The sequence below is a fragment of the Eucyclogobius newberryi genome, unplaced genomic scaffold, assembly GCF_026437365.1.
Source record: "Eucyclogobius newberryi isolate DKJ021-1_F unplaced genomic scaffold, fEucNew1.0.hap1 SCAF_5, whole genome shotgun sequence".
In the NCBI taxonomy this organism is placed as follows: Eukaryota; Metazoa; Chordata; class Actinopteri; order Gobiiformes; family Gobiidae; genus Eucyclogobius; species Eucyclogobius newberryi.
The window spans coordinates 5,226,559-5,244,441 of NW_027316167.1; the positions used below are offsets into that span (position 1 = coordinate 5,226,559).

The window sequence follows — 17,883 nt, forward strand, 5'->3', positions numbered from 1 at the left end:
TGGCTGCGAACCGGCCATGGATGTTATTTACATTAGGTTACCATGGTGATTTCGCTCTAGCTTTCATGATACCTCAATTAATTATACTGCCATGATTCAATTAGGGAAAATGTTGTAACATCTCATTTCTCGTAAAAAGAAAAACAAATCTAAATAATCATGTTGGTAGTTTTTGTTGTCATTATGATTTAATAATAATAAATGGCTTCACCCAACGAGTGATACAAATGTTTTTTTCTGTTATAGTTCATATTTTATTAACAATTGCTTAAAAATCACAAATTCTGGCCAGATACGTAAACTCATAAATCTTTTCCCCCTGAAATCCAAGTTTGTTGCAAAAAACCTTCTGCTAAACTTCCCTCTGGAGTCTGGGCCGGGTCGCCGTGGCAACAGTCAGAGCCTCCCGGACACGATTACTCGACACACATTTTATTGGATAACTTTTATTTCAGTTACATGACAATAATTTCACTAGTCAATCACTATTTATTTTTAATCTGTTTTACAAGCATTTATGCAATTTATAACAAAACTGAAGTAATAACTCTTCCAGAGGAAAACAAGCTGCGCTCTAACTAACGAGAGATGTCAGGACGAAGAGACGTGTGAGAGCAGAAGAGAGACATGTGACATGGAAACACGTGTGAGAGGAAGAGGCAGTGACGTGACCGAGAGTGCGCGGCGGGCTCCAGACTGTGGGCGCGCGGCGGGCTCCAGACTGTGGGCGCGCGGCGGGCTCCAGACTGTGGGCGCGCGGCGGGCTCCAGACTGTGGGCGCGCGGCGGGCTCCAGACTGTGGGCGCGCGGCGGGCTCCAGACTGTGGGCGCGCGGCGGGCTCCAGACTGTGGGCGCGCGGCGGGCTCCAGACTGTGGGCGCGCGGCGGGCTCCAGACTGTGGGCGCGCGGCGGGCTCCAGACTGTGGGCGCGCGGCGGGCTCCAGACTGTGGGCGCGCGGCGGGCAGGCTCCAGACTGTGGCGCTCAGACTGTGGCGCGCGTCTCGGCGGATGGAATCATGTTCTAGTGTCGGGTGTTACGCGCGGGGCTTGACATTAACTTACAGCCGTGACATTACTGGAATTTCAATGGGTGCAAATGGTCGGGTGAGCATGGCCACTGCTCAGTCGGTCGGAGCGGTCGGTCGGAGCGGTCGGTCGGAGCGGTCAGTCGGAGCGGTTGGTGCGGTCAGTCGCGTCTCCTCTCGTGCCGTTTAGCAGCTCGTGTTTCAGTCTCTCAAATGTCGACGCGCAGAGACGTGTTTGAAATGTAAAAGTTAAACTGAACGGCGAGGAAAAGACATTTGAAGTCGGGAATTAGATTTATTTTTCATATAATTATTTGGCTGAATGACTTTGTGGTGCACATTGTCCTGATGTTTGGATAAATCCAGCCCAACACAAACCTGGGGCGGTGTGTGTAGCTTTAGCGCTGTGATCCTCGGAGCAGTCGATTCATTATTTTATTGAGATTAAACTGTGACGACAGTGAAAAGGAGCTGGAGTGACTTTAATCTGACCTGTACATCTGAGACACAAACACACGCTTTATTGGCGCGCGTCTGAACTCCTGAGCAGTCGTCGTCTTTTGAGAGTCAGACATGGAGAAACTTCATATTTGTAGAGCTTTTGGTCGAGTAAGCGGTCGATAGGACGATGTGTTTCGTCTCTTTTCATAAACGTGTGATTTGTTTCATTTCCCCATTTTATCGTCATTTGGCTCAAGTCAAAACTGCAGAAGTAAAACTGTCCAAGTCTGACACTCTACAGTGTTTTCCCTCCAGGTTAATGTCAAGCCCCGGATTCATGTGTGATGTGGCCTACAGGGGCCCCTATAGGAGCGCACGGGCCCTCTAGCCATAGGGGCGCGCGGGCCCTCTAGCCATAGCTATACGGGCGCGCGGGCCCTCGAGCCCTCTATAGGGGCCCTATAGGAGCGCAGGGGGCCCATAGGAGCGGGCCTACAGGAGCAGGCCTATAGGAGCAGGCCCTCGTACACCGGGCCCTCTGTCTCAGGGGACTCCCGCTGCAGGCGCAGGTGCTCCAGCGTGTTCTGGAAGTGCTTGTTGATCTGCTCCGTCTCCTCGCTGGCCTCCAGGTTGGGCAGGTCCTCTCGGATCTTCTGGATCAGCTGGTTCAGGACCTGGACAGTGACCTTCAAAAGAGAAAAGAAACTAAAACATGTGCCACGAGTGGCGCCTCTGAGAACCAGCACACCAGAAGGGAACTAAGAACTAATATGTTTGTGTCCTAAAGATGTGATTTATGTATTTAATGTGGCTCGCACGGTAAACAAACCGACTGGATTATCACACTTGGCCTGTGATCTTTTAATTAAGAGAACGACATAACAGTTTAAGCGTTATGTCCAGCTCGTTCATTCTGTCCAGTTAAAGACTCTGTGGTCTCTACTGACCGAGTGAACAGCACTGGACACTACGCTTAAAGGTGCATTGTGGGACATTTGGAGGGCAGTACTTTTTCACCTGCTGGACATTTGGACAGCACAAAAATAGCCCTGTAGAGCCCCCTCTGTAGGACCAGCATGGACATCCGGACGCAGCTAGTTATTGTAATGCTAACAACTAGCATGCTAACAACTAGAATGCTAACAGCGCACTGGATTTTGTAATCCTTTGTTCCAAGTGTCCATTTCCTATTATTTTGTCTTTATTTGTCACAGTTATAATAATACAGTTTTATTGAAGTTTATTTATGTTGCACACTGATGTGAACACGCCGCTGGCTCCATGTCGTCTCCTCTGTTCTTCATACTTGAGTGAACCTCGTTGCGTCACTTAAGTATATTAAAACACGGTTGCACGCGCCACATGACTGACATTGTAAACTGAGATCATAAAAAGCCCGGCGTTTTCACACGGGCGACTCACCGCGTCGTTCTCGCGCTCGTAGAAACACACGTATCTGTTGAGGATCTCGATGAACAGCTGGACCTGCAGCGACTGGTCCATGCACTGGTTGGCAATTTTCAGGGCTTTCTTCAGACACTCCATCACTCTCTTCCCGTCGCGGATCTGAGGGAGAAACAAAAGAACACGCTCAGACTCGGGCCCCGTGGAGGGGGCGGGGTCAGAAGCGTCCTACCTCCTCGCCGTTCTTCTCGGTGCTGCGGCCGGACCAGAAGAGGTGAGCGCAGATGCTGACCGCTCGGCACTGGTCAGGCTTCTTCAGCAGCTTGGACGCTGCCAGGGCGCACTGAGTCCTCAGGGGTTCGTGGTTCTCCTCGCTGAAACATCGCATGCGCTCGAACGTCCCGATGATCAGCGTGATAGCGGCGAGCTGCGCTTTGGAGTCGCTGATCTCGTCTTCGTACAGAGAAAAGGCCTGAGAAATATGGACATTTTTTAATTCATCGAGACGAGATCAATTCATGAAAAATAAAGAAGCAGACGGTTATTGAAACTAAGCCAAAGCTAAAGAGCGTGTGCCCCTTGTTTGTGGGGGCTTTTTGTTTTGGACAGGCAGTGTAGACGGTCACCAAGGGCCAGCTGGTTTGAGCCGGCTGACCAATCACAACGCAGTATTGTAGTCAAAAGGATGGACCAAAACATGGCGACAGGCAACATGGCCCACAGACGTACTTTGGCCAGTTTAGCAGATTTAAAACGGTTTTATTTTTGTAAAACGAGCACATTTAACAACAGTTTGGTTTCTCAGCTTGTTCCTGTTGTTTTGACTGAATGCTGGTCTCCATGGCGATGTCACAGCCTTACTGAACTCCTGAATTCCACAGCATTACACTTAACAAAATGACAAGTTAGATCTGCGGGAAGCAAGCCCTTTCTGAGGCTGAGAGGGAGATAAGTATGTTACTGATGAGAGAACAAAGTCTGCTTCATGTCTGTCCCTTCTCCATCATCATTAGTGTGCCAGTGCCAGTGCCTTGCTTCATGACACAACAGCAGGACACGTTGCCAGGCGCAGGGACCGGAGTGGAGCTCTGTGAACGGCACAAACGCCCGTCGCGGTCAGTACCTGGGACATGAACTCGTACGCCACCGTCTCGTGGTTTTCAAAGCCGATCTCGCCCGCGGCCAGCGCCCCCTGCAGGAAGAGCCGGAGGGGCAACTCGGCGAACTCAGCCTTGATGAGCGCGCTGATGGTCTGGTGAGCGAAGGAGAAGATCTTCTGGCACTTCTTCTCCCACTTGTCGTCCTACAAAAAGACAGGAGACACGCATGAACGTCAGCGACGGCCCGGGACAGGTGAAGGGCGAGGAACGGAGCGAGTATGACCGATGAGGCGCTCTCTTTGTATCTGAAGGCCAGCTGGTACGCGGCGAACACCAGCGGCGGCAGCGTGAAGCGGATCCTCTGGTTTCCACCGGCGCCAAAGTGTTTCCGCGCCGTGTTCAGGATCTGACACAGAGACACGAGTTCAGACGTGTTTTTGGTCAGCGGCTCGTCCCAGAGGAGGAGACGCGGCGCTCACCAGATACTGTTGGTCGGGGTCCTCGGAGTGGAGCAGGTGGATGAACCGTCCCACGAGGCTCTGCTCCTCGGCGAAGTCCTCCGGGTCCGGCTCGTCCGAGGGCTGGTCCGGCTGGTCCTGGATCAGCGTCGACACCAGGTTCAAGATGGAATCCACCTGAGAGGGAGGGACAGGAAGGACACGAGTGACCACAAGGCTCAACTCGGTGTACAGGAAGTGGAAGTGCAGTGGGTCGAATCCGTGACAATAATGAGAATAATTGTTGTATCATTATGTTTCTTCTCACAGTGGAGCTCAACAGCGCCCCCTGTGGGTGAGCCAAAACATCACTATTTGGCTCATCAAAATACATATTATTTTGATGTTTTGGCTTTGGTTTGGTGTTACAGTATCGATATCGCGGGCTGCTGTGTCGATGTATCGCCGAGAGTCATTTTTGGTATAATTTCCCGTGTTATTGTGTGACCGAACGACAATTTTGCTGCTCGTTTGAAGAAAGGAAACAAACCATGTGACATTTTGACGATTAAAATTGGCGTGTTTCATTGCGAGTTTGTGCCGGTCGAGGTTTAACAAAGAAAAATGTTTGAATATATTTGGGTCTTTAAAAAAATAGTGATATATATCGTAGAATATCATGAGCAATATATTGATTACATCTATCACAAAATCGTGATATTATCGTGAGCAGTGGGTCATTTTTGCCGTTGGGATTTGGAAACACTCAAATAATATGAGTTAAAGGCAAAATGAGCGACCAATGTCCATAAACTTAAGACTTTAAAAAGGTTATTAAAACGTTCACCAGAATTTAAACGTTTTACAAAGTTCTCAAACAGTTTTAATTAAATAAAATGATAGGTCTTGTGCTCATTGTGCAAACTGTGAGCGATCAACCCAGAGCGAGCAGTCAAACATTTAATACAGAATGAATATAAAATGTACTTCTGGCACCGAGCAGGCGGGGCCATAATCTTGACCTCTCGGACCCTCTAATACTCAAAAACATGGCAGATTCATAACTAACATAACCACAGTAATGCTAATGCCACACGGTAATAAAGGTCTCATTTGTTCCAGTTTATTCTCCATATGATGGAGACTCGTGGGCGTGGTCAGGTTGGACTCACCTGCTCCTGGGCCACGATGGTGGTGCTGTAGTCCAGCGTGTTGGTCAGCACGTAGCAGCTCATGTTCTTGCGCGACTCGTAGTCAAAGTACTCGAAGAGCGGCGGGAAGTGCTTCAGCTGCTGCACGGTCAGGATGTTGTTGTACGAGTCCACCGGGATCTTCAGGAGCCGCGTCAGCTCTTTGGACACGGCGCTGCTGGTCGCTATGCTGCGGGACACGGAGGAGAGAGGGCAGTGAGCGGGCAGTGAGCGGGCAGTGAGCACGGAGCCACCAGAGGACGCTAATCCTGCTTCACTAAAGACGAGACGCCGCTTCCTGTCGCACGCCACATTTCCAGCACGTTTCCCCATTCATCACAATTGGGATCATCTATTTTACGTGCAAAAGGTTTAAAATTCGATGTTAATTGTGTCGACAATTAGTAATGCTGCAAAACACGGTTATTTTTTTTAGCAGTCGAATTGTCAAATTGTTATTTCTGTTGCACGTCGAGGCTTTTTAAACGACATCATCATCAACCAAGTAAACGTGGGAATATGGTGATTGAAGGCTTAAAAGTATTATTGATAAAAGTCGTGACATTTTGATTTAATAATGCCACTGTCTTTGTCATAAACAGGTCTTTTGGAATGTGTTTTAGAGTCAGTACAATCCAAATAACGACTACAATTATCCAAATATGATTAAGCATTGCAACCATACATATCAGAAACAAACGTTTGAACAGATTTTGGATTTGACCTTTAACCAGGAAAGTCCCACTGAGTTTTAACTTTTTTAGCATGAGTAAACTAAATATTGTTGAATTTGTGAACATTTTTAATTTTGATTAAGCTGGAATTGGATAAACAAATACAAAAAGCTCAACAAAAGTTGCTAGTCTCAAAGTTGGTTAGCCGAGTAGTGATGGTTATTTGAGCATTTATATTAAATTTATAGTTTATTTGGCGTGTGTAGTATAAAACCACTTTGGAAAAGCGTGTGCAACAGGTAAATAGTGTCACAGTAAAACATGAAAAAGGACCTGACGATGGTACGAGAAGAAGGCGAGCGCACGTACTGTTCCAAGTTGAGTTTGTTGAAGATCTCCACCGTGCTCTCCAACACTTTGTCCACGTAGTCCACGCGGTCCGGGTAACACTTCATGGCCAGGTTTATGAGGGACACTTGGAGAGACACCACGTCCTCTGAGGGCATGTCCTGTCGAGACTGAACGCCACAAACACGTCAGCGTCACAGAAACCACACAAGGATCGTATTCTACCTCAGGAGTTACGTTTTACTCAAACGCCAAAGTAAATAGATCCATCTACAGACAATCGTGCAAACACTTTCGTTAAAAGGTGGTATGGACGATTTTTTTCAGCAATTTTTTTTATTATATTTCCTCGTGGCGTGGATAAATCATTTGTCCTGCCACGTATCAATCTTAAAACGCACCTACCGCTCACCTGCAGCCGCGTCAGGCTCGTCCCCACGTTTCCGCGTGCCTAAGCGCATGGATCTATCATAATATAGTTCCCTCAGTGTACGGGGCAAAATGAAGACGGAGAAAGACAGTTCGAGCTGACGCAGAAGTGGACAGAAATCTACGGGAGACGAGCGATGCGCTCCGTTGCGCTAATAAACAAACGCATGTGTGTGTTGTATCAGTCCGCACGGGGGAGTGCACATGCGCACTTCCGCCCGCGTTCTCAAATCGCCGAAAAATTGTCCATACCGCCTTTAACTCTGTATTGTTTTAAAGTTACATTGATCAGTTTTGTCACGATACCAGAGAAGGAGGACATGCTCAAGGACAAATTCCATGCACTTTTTGTATCGTTTGTGGCCTTTAAACAGCTCCAATACCTCTGCTTTAGCATCTCATATTTTAGAACATATATTTGGTGAACAGAAAGCGCAGACGTTTCTCACATACATTATTATAACATATTGGTGATGTTTTACGCACTTAAAAAACAGCACTGGGATCTTGGCCTCGACTTATGATGTCACAAAACTGTCTGAATCTTTTGTGTCTCAGAGGGAGAGGACTGGCTAAACCGATTCATCAAACAAGCGTATTTATTTGTACATTCTAAATCTTATGCGTGCCCCTTTTCATATGGTTTATTCAATGTTGTACGCTGCACCTTAAAGCCAAAGCAAGTTCTTGGTTTATGAATTATGTTGACTGACAATGGCAATAAACTGCTTTCTGATTCTGATTAATGCAATCAATAATAAATAAATACAACTCCAGGTATGTTTTGGATGAGCGAACACCGTTTTATCCCGGTTAAAACATAGAAACCCGCTCAATAACACCGATCCAATAACTCAAATGTGTGAAATCTGTGTCTAAATGAACCGTATCGTGAGTAAAACACGAGCGTTACCTGGATGACTGTGGCGACTTGTTGTGAGAATATGTCGAAGAGTTTGATCTCAGCTGGAATGCCCGGGCCGTCTTCTCGATGAGCGAACAGGGCGAGGCTGAAAATATAATATAGAGTCATCGGGAAACGCTCCGTGAAACCAGTATTTTATATAACTGTGTCAGACTTGTGTACCGGTCGATTAGAGCGATGATGATATTCTTGACGTTGACGTGTTGGTGCAGCTCGGCGCACGATCGCAGGAAAGGGTTGAGGGTCTGAAGGTGGAACTCGTCGGGAAAGACCTGAGAAGGAGAAGGTCAAACTGCGGCGCTAACAGAAGGTCTAGCTCTAAAACACACACACGAGCAGCAACACAACACAACAACACTCGCCCTTTACAATGTACAAACTCTTAGGTTATAAGATAAAATATTCCTTTATTGTCCACACATGGGGAAATTTCATTGTTGCAACGCAGGTAGATACAGAGGTAGATACAGAGGAAAAGAACAGATCACTTTCACGGATCACGGAAGTTTGAAAAACACTCAGTAGAAGATCTTCTATAAACAAAAACTCCCATTTCCCAACAAGGGATGGAGGGGAAAAATAATAAAGATAAAATAAATATATATATAAATACCATTGCATGTGATCACGACAGTAATTGCACATGGTTTGGTCAGTATTGCAAGTGTACAGGACTAACAGTGTTTGTTATAAAGTCTGACAGCAGCAGGAAGGAAAGACCTGCGAAACCTCTCCTTCACACAGCGAGGGTGGATCAGTCTCGGACAGAGTGTCCTGCAGCGGACAGAGTGTCCTGCAGGGGACAGAGTGTCCTGCAGGGGGCGACACTCATGGTCCAGCATAGGTGTTGAGGTCTTTGGCGCGCGGTGTCTTGGGCACAGGTACCTGACAGGAGGTCTTCCAGACCTGTGGTACCACCCTCAGCTTCAGGCTCATGTTGAAGACATGCTCCATAACTCCACACTGGTCATCTGCAGGACTTAAGGAGCCTGGGGCTGATGCCGTCAGGTCCTGCTGCCCTCCTCACTTTAATCCTCTTCAGCTCACTCCTCACCTGTGCTGCTGTGACAGTCAGTGGATGGCAGGGTGACTGTGTGCTGGGGGGGATGGGTGAGTCCAGGCGAAGTGGGGAGCTTTATTTATACATACTTTATTCCTAAAGTATCGACCGGAGGTGTAGCTTACGGTATAAACCAGATTTACGGTCATTTCTGTTTGTAGAGTAGGCAAAAAACTAGACAAAGCTCTTTGAAGAAGCTAAAAAACATCCAATACGCACACAAATGAGGTGCATAGAACAGGACTGATCATATCAAGCGTGTAATCTTTCTACAAACACGAGCACTTAATCATTTTCAGCTAAAATGCCGGATGTTTGAATGCAAATACACACAGACCTGAATGATACACTCCATCAGATACTCCTGAGCCAAGGAATCTCTGCAGTTCACCACCTGCTCCAGAACACCAGCCAGAACGATCTGAGGAACAACGAAGAGTCAGACACTGGCAAACACCCAAAGCACAATAGACGTTCATGTAATATTTAATGTGCTACTTATGGTTGAGGTACACTTGTTTTTTTATACTTTATTACGCTTGTCCTCTGCGTTTGACCCATCCTTCAATGCCACTGCCCATAAGCAGGGGGCGCCACCGTGCAGCGCTCGCTCATCTCCAGATCCTGAGCTAGTCCTGGTCTGGCCCGGGACTTTAAACCGTGACCTTCTGGCTGTGAGGCGAGAGTGCTAGCCACTTATGCAGTCAAATGAAACCCTTTGCCTCGTAGTTTCCCCCCTTCACCTGATGAATAATACTTCATATAAGTATGAAGTCGTGTACATCCGCGTATAGGACAAACCTGTTTGTACTTCTCCACGTTGACGCCCTCCAGCTGGCTCAGTCGCACCAGGTTTGTGCCGACTAAAATCCTGAGTTCTTGCCGTTCCTTCTCCCGTTTCTCCCGGTCTCGGCTGTGTCCCTGATGCTGCATTCGGACCCATAATTTATTCATCTCCGCAAAGTTCAGGAGGATAAAATCAACAGAGTCGGTTATGTCTCCCGTCATCTCCTCTGTGCCCCTGAGAGAAGAAGCACATGTGTCAGTCTCGTGAGCACATTCTGCACATGTGGGGTGCTCATTCATACTCGAGCTGCTCGCCGTCGTCAGGCAGGATGTTGCGGGTGCACTGCAGCAGATAGTTTCTGAGGAACAGGCCTCTCAGAGGGTGCTGCACCCCTCGACACATCTCCACCAGGTCCTTTAGGATGTCCTTCCGAGACTGAGGGAAGGAGCGCACGTACACCACGCCCACAGTGATCAGGAGGTAGCTGCAACAGACGAGCGGCGCCGTGGCTGTGAGCAGTGTGCACAGGGTCATGTGTAAAGTACATAAACCAGACTCACAGCCGGGGAATGATGTTGCCCGCGTACTGCACCAGCTCGTACAGGTCCGACACTTTACGCCCTTTGGCAAACTCATCAGTGAGATACACCTCCAGGTAGTGGAGCTCGTCTGAGATGGCCATGTCTGAAGACCCACTGTTAAGAAACCTCACGCCAAATCATCTAAACACTTTATGGAGCTACATCTGGGTTTATCCTGATCCTGGAGCACCAGAAGTGAAAGGATACAGAGCTCGTAGTAGCTCTTTGGAGAAAGCATGGACGTCCTGAGCTCGCCCAGCATGTTGGAGGCATGCTTCAGAGCGTCCATCAGTTTGTTCTTGTCCTGTAAATACAAGACAAGTCTGACTGGTTACCACAGCAGGAGCTACAGCAGGAGCTACAGCAGGAGCTACAGCGCGAGCTACAGCGCAAACAAACAAGATTTCAACACTTATTTAAAAATGCTTGACTTCAGTTTCGAGCCGCAGAATTCATGGTGATGTTTCATTTACCAGACATCGCTTCATCTGGAAGGACTGGACCTTGACAGCCTGCACAGCCTCATCCAGAAGCTTCTCCTGCTCGTCCTGAGGAGACTGTGTGGTCGGCTGCAGCAGACAAACAGACACAACTGTCAAACCTGCTTCAAACAACCCGTCATTACATGGACCTATTACAATTTGGGTTTTTAAAGTGCATTACATTGCCCTTAATGAAGTAGATACAAAAGATCAAGGGCGGAGTAACATAAAATGATGTCCAAAAGCACTTTAAAATGCTCCACCATCACAATGTTCAAACTTGTGGAACGTTTCACTTATCAGCTCTAAATGGAACTGATTTGAAGTCTTTCTAATTGAGATAGCAACAGTTTCCAGGGTGGATTGGGTCATCATCCCTGTACCAGAGTGTGTAAAGACATTTTCTGACTGTAAAATTGTCCTTAACGTAATAAATCTGACAAACTGAATGCATACAGTGAGCTCAAACCCTAAAAATCAGATCACAATCTCCCATTACATAAAAATGACGTAAAATACTATTACAAATGTCTTTAAAACAGACTCTGACATCAAACTCCTTTCATAGATTGTGTTTTTCTGAAGTTTATCACAGTTTCTCTATCGAAATCACATCCACTTCACTTCTGCCTCTTTTCAATCATTTAGAATGTTTTGTGTTTAATATTTTACTGCCTCAAAAGAACAAACAAACATCTTTACACTAGTGACAGTTGTAGTTCTGGACACTTTGCAAACGTATGGCACCGACTCCGCCCCGTTCGCGAGCCATAATCATTCATAATTATAATAAAACACGAGTGGAACGTGCAAAGTGACACCATGATTACACTCAGGAGACAGTGTCGCACGACCGTGACATTTATCTGCGCAAAAATCGCACAAAAATCACACAAAATCGCAAAGAATCCTGGCTGTTTGGCTAACAGCTAACGCGTCCGTGCTAACAGCTGTCCGTGCGCGCGTTCCTCCAGAAAGCACGCGCGAGCCAAACCCGCACAACCGAACACAAGACGCGTGATGCGACTCGACGCGACGCGGTTCAAGCGACTCAAACTGTCAAATGGAGCAAACGCAGCGCGCGGCGTTGACATTTTTTAAGGAAGTAGCCGTAGCGTTTAGCATCGCGGCTGTCAACGGCGGAGTGACGCGAGCCACTACAGACGCGGAAGTGGCGGCGCGAGCGCGGTCCGTCTGCGTTCGAATCCGCGGTAAATGCGGTTGTCGCGATCCCGGCGTGTTGTTACCGCGTCTTTACCATGATCAGAAGAGATGTAGCAGCAGCGGTGCAGCGGAATCTTCTGTCATGTGACCTGCAGCTGCGGGGACTGTCACTTCCGGTTCCTCTGTGAGCCTGCAGCGACCCCCAGCGGCCGTGAGAGGAACGGCGCGCGAGAGGAAACCGCAAATTAAATGAATAAAGCAAATATATGTGGAGCGGCATAAAAAGAACAAATAAAACATACAAATAAAACCAACTAACCCTTAATTTAGCAGGTAGTAAGCCTGACTCGTTCATTAACTAGCTTGCTTTATTAAGGCTAACTAAACTGTAGTTAAAGCATGAACAAAATCAAATCGAACAAAGACTTATTTTATAGTGAGCAAATTGTTAATAAATACATAACTCCTCAGCTTGTGTCATTCTTAATAAACTATAAGTTTATAATGACTTAATTATGCTTTATTAAGAATGATTAAGGTGTAGTTATTATAAAGTGCAACCAAATGATCAGGTTTAGCATTTGTGTGGAATTTGCTGTTGGATATTTTGATTGTAAAAGTAATAATCAGGCTCCTGCATTATACGAAATTAAAACATGTCAAAACAGGTTGAGTTAATAAACAGCTTTATATGTCACGATGTCAAACTCTCGGATGGAGGACGTGTTCCTTTATTAGGGAAGTAAAAGTATGAAGAAATATTCAAAAATAAATCTGACAATGATTTAAATTATTATTATAATTTGTTCAACTTTAAAATATATACTTTTAAGTACACAGAGAATACTTATTGCTAGTTTCAGTTCCATGTGGATGTGTCGGAGGTCGAGAGATCAGATCAAATTACACCAGATAACATGACATTTTACTGTTGGAAATGTTGCTTTCTTCTGCCACAAACAAACACTCAAATCCAGACACTTTTTGGTCTCTAGAATGCAAACAAAACACATGATTTTTACACTGATTTATTATAAAAATCTCCCATTCTCTCAAACACATTCAGAGCAGTCCAAACTTTCCCCATGTGGGACAATAAAGGAATATCTTATCTTAAACCTGCAGCTCGGGTCGTACGACTGTCACAAAGAGTCAGAGTTCATGTTTCAGACTCGCCTCTGCATTTCCCCTTCACACGGCGGATTCGTCCTCACTTTCACAATCAAGTGAAACCAACAGTTGTCGATCAAACGTCTCGTACGTAGCGCAGTCCAAATGGGTCAAATAAATATTCCAGAACATGCGAGTGTCACGTGGTCGGGAGCTTCATCGTGTGAACGTCATCGTCACAGAGCGTTTGTGGCGTCCTTCCACTGACGAACAGACCGTGAGCGGCGGCGGCGGGCGACTTCACACTCTGGTGCAGGTAGCCGTTATAGAAGTCTGCAGCGGTCAGACGCTTTTTCAGCAGCACGGACCGGAATCCGACCCAGCCGTCCTGGAAAGAGACAGAACGGTGATAAGATATGAGGCAGAACAAAAACGTGACACAACAATATGCAATCTATGGAGGCGCATCACAGGAAAGAGGATAAAGTATGTTTTTATGTCGTTCTGTTTGGATATGTTTGTATTTCATGTATTCAAATGTGTGAGTTTTGCAGCAACACTTTCTGGTGAGTCCGATCTATGGCTCAAGAAGTACTTTTTACAGTAAAATTGGGAAAATGACGCTTTCTTAACCTAAAGGACAAACATTTTGACATAATAATATAGACCTACATGAATATTCCATGTTTGATCACAGGTGGGACGGCTGGAAAAACCACATTACATTCTAAATGTATAAAGATTCTCGGGTTTGTCATGTAGCTCGTGGCTTCGTATGTGGTTCAAAACACAGCGGATGGTTTGTATTCACTCATTTAGACATTTAGACATTTTATTGTGCGTTTCACATGTAAAAAAGGCGCAAAAATTAGTTGTAATTGTAACGCAATATGACCCTATTTTCTTCTGTAAAATGAATTAATTTGTCCATGATTCGTGACAAATAAGGACTGAACTAAAACAGTCAAATGACACAGTTTTAGCATTTTAGATCCAAAAACACACAAACATTAAACGTGTGACACAGAGAGTTCAGCCCATTCTGTTCGGGCAGATTTAGAATACTACATATTTAAACTACTATAAGTACAGTATAATTGCAGCTATAAGTACAGTATAATTGCAGCCAGAGAAAGTGTTTGGCATGATGCAGGACTTTAAATGACTGACCTTACAGCGCACACTGACAATATCGGACTCTTTGATGTAAAATACAGATCCGGGCACTAGTTTTCCACTTCCATCTGCAAATCGCACACACATCATTAATTTATTATCATTTTATAATCATTTCTGTCAGGTTTGAACCCGCTTTAAGGCTCTCCCTGCAGTAACTCACCCGGCACCACGCTGTGACACTGTCCCGTGAAGTCCAAGAGTTTGACCGTCCTCCCCATCCACAGGGTTCTTAAAGGAATCTGAGACAAAATGGCTTCACGTTATCACCATCTACTCGCATTTTACAACGTTTTAAAGTGTGTTTACTGGCACAGCTTTTCTGATTCTAGTCCAGTTGATGATTCTAGTGATCAACTGGGAAACGACCGTAAATCTACCTCAGTAAATGAAGAATCGTACGTCCTAGTTTGGGACAATCTTGTCTTTCATGAAACGTATGCGAATTTAAAAGTATCATTAGTACTTCTGCTCCCATTATATCGCTTTGTATATTTTGCAGAGTGGCACCAAAATCAATAAATACTTGGACAGCGATTTTGGGGTTTCGTTTTTGACTAGATGCAAAGCTAATGCTCATTTTGAAGCATAATAAATACTACACTAAAGCTACAAACCCAAAGTAATCTGCATTTAAATTAAATCTGGAAGTCTCAGCTTTAAGTTTGAAGTGGTTTGTTTTATATTTCATGTTTTAATCAAGGTTAACAGTAGCTTTAGAACACCAACATCGACACCAACATCGACATGAGACTCAAAAAACCATCAGAATCAGGATGAGTTGTGGTAAAACATGTCACTTACAGTCATTTCACCTGCTGAAGGATCAGAAAGAATCCATTGGAAATACAAATACTTCTTACAACTATTAACACGCATTTTTGCACAATACTGTCTGAAAAATTTAAGAAGAGTCGCTCACATTGGACAGATTTTGAGCTCCTAAACTCTTCTTACCCGAGCTCCAATCGCACGAGACAAACGGTCGATGTCGTCCGCGCTCTGCTCCTCCCACACCAGCCAGCTCAGCGATTTGTCGATTTTAGGGGCTGAAGAGAGAATGATTAAGAGTCTAAAACAGACATGATCTAAGTTCACAGATGATTATAATTTAGATCATCTTACCGAACGTTGCACCCGCCGTACTCTGCTCTTTCTTATTTTGGAGTTTTTCCCTCAAGTTCCTCAGCGTGTCGATGAGCTAGTCACGAAAACGAGTAAAACGTGTCGGTAAAACGTTTAAAATGTACAGAGGTTACGAACAGGACATCTAAAGAAGGACAAATTTAACTCACACGATCATTATTTAGTGGCCAATGACTTGAAGTTACAATGATTCGCTTATTCATTCATATTTCAGCAATTTGTAATGACTGAAAAATTAATTATATTGACAAACGGAGTAATTTTTAGACTCAAGTTGGATTGAACTGTGCATCTGAACGTTCCCAGATATTATTGTGTCTTTTACTCGACATCAAACCCCAGAATTACAGTTCCCGAATGCAGAACCTCAACAAACTGACCATCTGCGCTCCTTTCACGGCGAGAACTTGGCCGAGCTCGTCCGACGTGAGCTTCTGCTGGATGCGGTAGGTTTCCTGGCTGAGGACGGGGCCCACGTCGAACCTGGAGGACAGCGTTGTGTTACTCTGAGTCTGTTTTTAGGGAGGTCCGTCCTAAACCGACCTGTGAGGGCGGATCTGCATCACCGTGACCCCCGTGACCTCGTCCCCCCGCAGGATGGTGTGGAAAATGGGCGCCGGGCCTCGCCATCGCGGGAGCAGGCTCGGGTGCACGTTCAGAATCCCACTGCGAGCGCACGGACAGCGGCAGCGTGTGAATGAGACTAAATATTAAACTGTTGTGTGTTGTAACTGGGATTTACTCACAATGGGAACTTGTTGATGAGTTTTTGTGGGAGTAAACAGCCGAAAGACACCACCACACCCACATCGAACTGACCCTGGCCGATGTCCGGGGGCCAGCGGTGCATGGGAAGACAACTCTGGAGAGCAAACCTTTTCACTGGGACGTCACCGGAGAGAGTCACCACCTCAAGAGCCTGCACCACGGAGTCGCCACATTTTCTGTAACAGACAATCACATAATTATGAGTCGACTGGAGCTCAGAGACTGACACAAAACAATAAATGTAAAGTAGGAAAAAGTTATTGAAAGGCATTTTTAAAAAGATGTGTTTGGGAAGGGAGTTCCAGAGGGGGCAGACGGACAGGAGGTGGCATCAGTGGATCTGAGGGAGCGGGTGAGGGTGTGATCATGGAGGAGCTCAGGGAGGTAGATGGGAAGCCAGTGGAAAGAAAGAAAAGATAGAATAGATCAAAATGGCTGTGCAGGACAAGCAGAAGAGTAGACGTCATACTAGACACTATACACTGCACATCATACTGTAAATACGATGTACAGTGCTGCTGACTGACTTAAAGTCCTGGAGCCAGTTCTCAGCTGGACCAGGAGCAGTGTGTGTCAGTGTCAGTGTACAACAGTGTCAGTGTACAACAGTGTCAGTGTCAGTGTACAACAGTGTCAGTGTACAACAGTGTCAGTGTACAACAGTGTCAGTGTACAACAGTGTCAGTGTCAGTGTACAACAGTGTGTGTCAGTGTCAGTGTACAACAGTGTCAGTGTACAACAGTGTCAGTGTACAACAGTGTCAGTGTACAACAGTGTCAGTGTACAACAGTGTCAGTGTACAACAGTGTCAGTGTCAGTGTACAACAGTGTGTGTCAGTGTCAGTGTCAGTGTACAACAGTGTCAGTGTACAACAGTGTCAGTGTACAACAGTGTCAGTGTGTGTCAGTGTCAGTGTCAAACAGTCTGTGTCTGTGTCTGTGTCTGTGTCTGTGTCTGTGTCTGTGTCTGTGTCTTTGTGAGTGTCTGTGTGAGTGTCTGTGTGAGAACAGAGTCTGGACAGTACCTACTGGTCGACAGCACTTTTAGTGACTCCACTGCGAAGTCATCCGTGCCGAAAAACAGCACCTTCCAGGGGCGTGTGGCGGCCGGTGAAGAGGCTGGAGTAGCGGCTGGTGTAGCGGCAGGTGTGTGCCCTCTCCCCGGGCACAAGGGACGACACTGCCGGGGCTGGAGCTGGAGCTGGCTCCGGAGGAGTTTGACAGCTCTGGCCCAGGTCATCCACATGATCCTGTCAAAGTGTCTGATCAGAACATGTCTGCAGTGTCTCCTCTTGTCTTCTCCTGGAGAATGAAAGAACCAGTCGAGAAGCTTAAATCATGTTAATTAGTGAGTCTCCTCGTCAGTGACAATGGTCATATTATATCCATAACATGTCAGTAACGCGCGGCGCCATGTTGTTCTGCTTTTTCTTCTTCTTTGGAGTATTACTAACCAGAAAACGCGTATATCGCCACCTGCTGTGTGGAGTGTGAACTATGAACACTGAGCGCAGTGTTTTCTAGTATTGTAATGTAGATCCGTGTGTCGCGCGCATGGATCTATTATAATGGTCACATGACAGTCACATTCGCACCGATTTCCTGCGGGAGGATAGAGGAATGGACGAGAGGA

The 17,883-nt window shown here is 46.1% G+C and overlaps 2 protein-coding genes across 2 annotated transcripts; both read right to left on the reverse strand.

The window, feature by feature from the left end:
* Window positions 1-428: 428 nt before the first annotated feature.
* On the reverse strand, window positions 429-12,214 carry vps35 (VPS35 retromer complex component). The gene is made up of 17 exons (XM_072464881.1): window positions 12,144-12,214; window positions 10,877-10,972; window positions 10,611-10,707; window positions 10,383-10,506; window positions 10,124-10,306; window positions 9,837-10,056; window positions 9,373-9,456; window positions 8,138-8,247; window positions 7,964-8,060; window positions 6,643-6,791; window positions 5,582-5,789; window positions 4,452-4,607; window positions 4,256-4,378; window positions 3,996-4,175; window positions 3,105-3,344; window positions 2,891-3,034; window positions 429-2,154 (listed from the first exon to the last, which is right to left on the reverse strand). The coding sequence occupies exons 1-17, from the start codon at window positions 12,144-12,146 to the stop codon at window positions 1,975-1,977; spliced, it is 2,394 nt and encodes a 797-aa protein (XP_072320982.1). The 5' UTR covers window positions 12,147-12,214; the 3' UTR covers window positions 429-1,974.
* Window positions 12,215-13,024: 810 nt separating this feature from the next.
* On the reverse strand, window positions 13,025-17,635 carry mtfmt (mitochondrial methionyl-tRNA formyltransferase). Its single transcript, XM_072465123.1, has 9 exons — window positions 17,276-17,635; window positions 16,228-16,425; window positions 16,025-16,147; window positions 15,862-15,964; window positions 15,461-15,536; window positions 15,293-15,384; window positions 14,499-14,577; window positions 14,330-14,403; window positions 13,025-13,547 (listed from the first exon to the last, which is right to left on the reverse strand). The coding sequence occupies exons 1-9, from the start codon at window positions 17,494-17,496 to the stop codon at window positions 13,359-13,361; spliced, it is 1,155 nt and encodes a 384-aa protein (XP_072321224.1). The 5' UTR covers window positions 17,497-17,635; the 3' UTR covers window positions 13,025-13,358.
* Window positions 17,636-17,883: the final 248 nt, after the last annotated feature.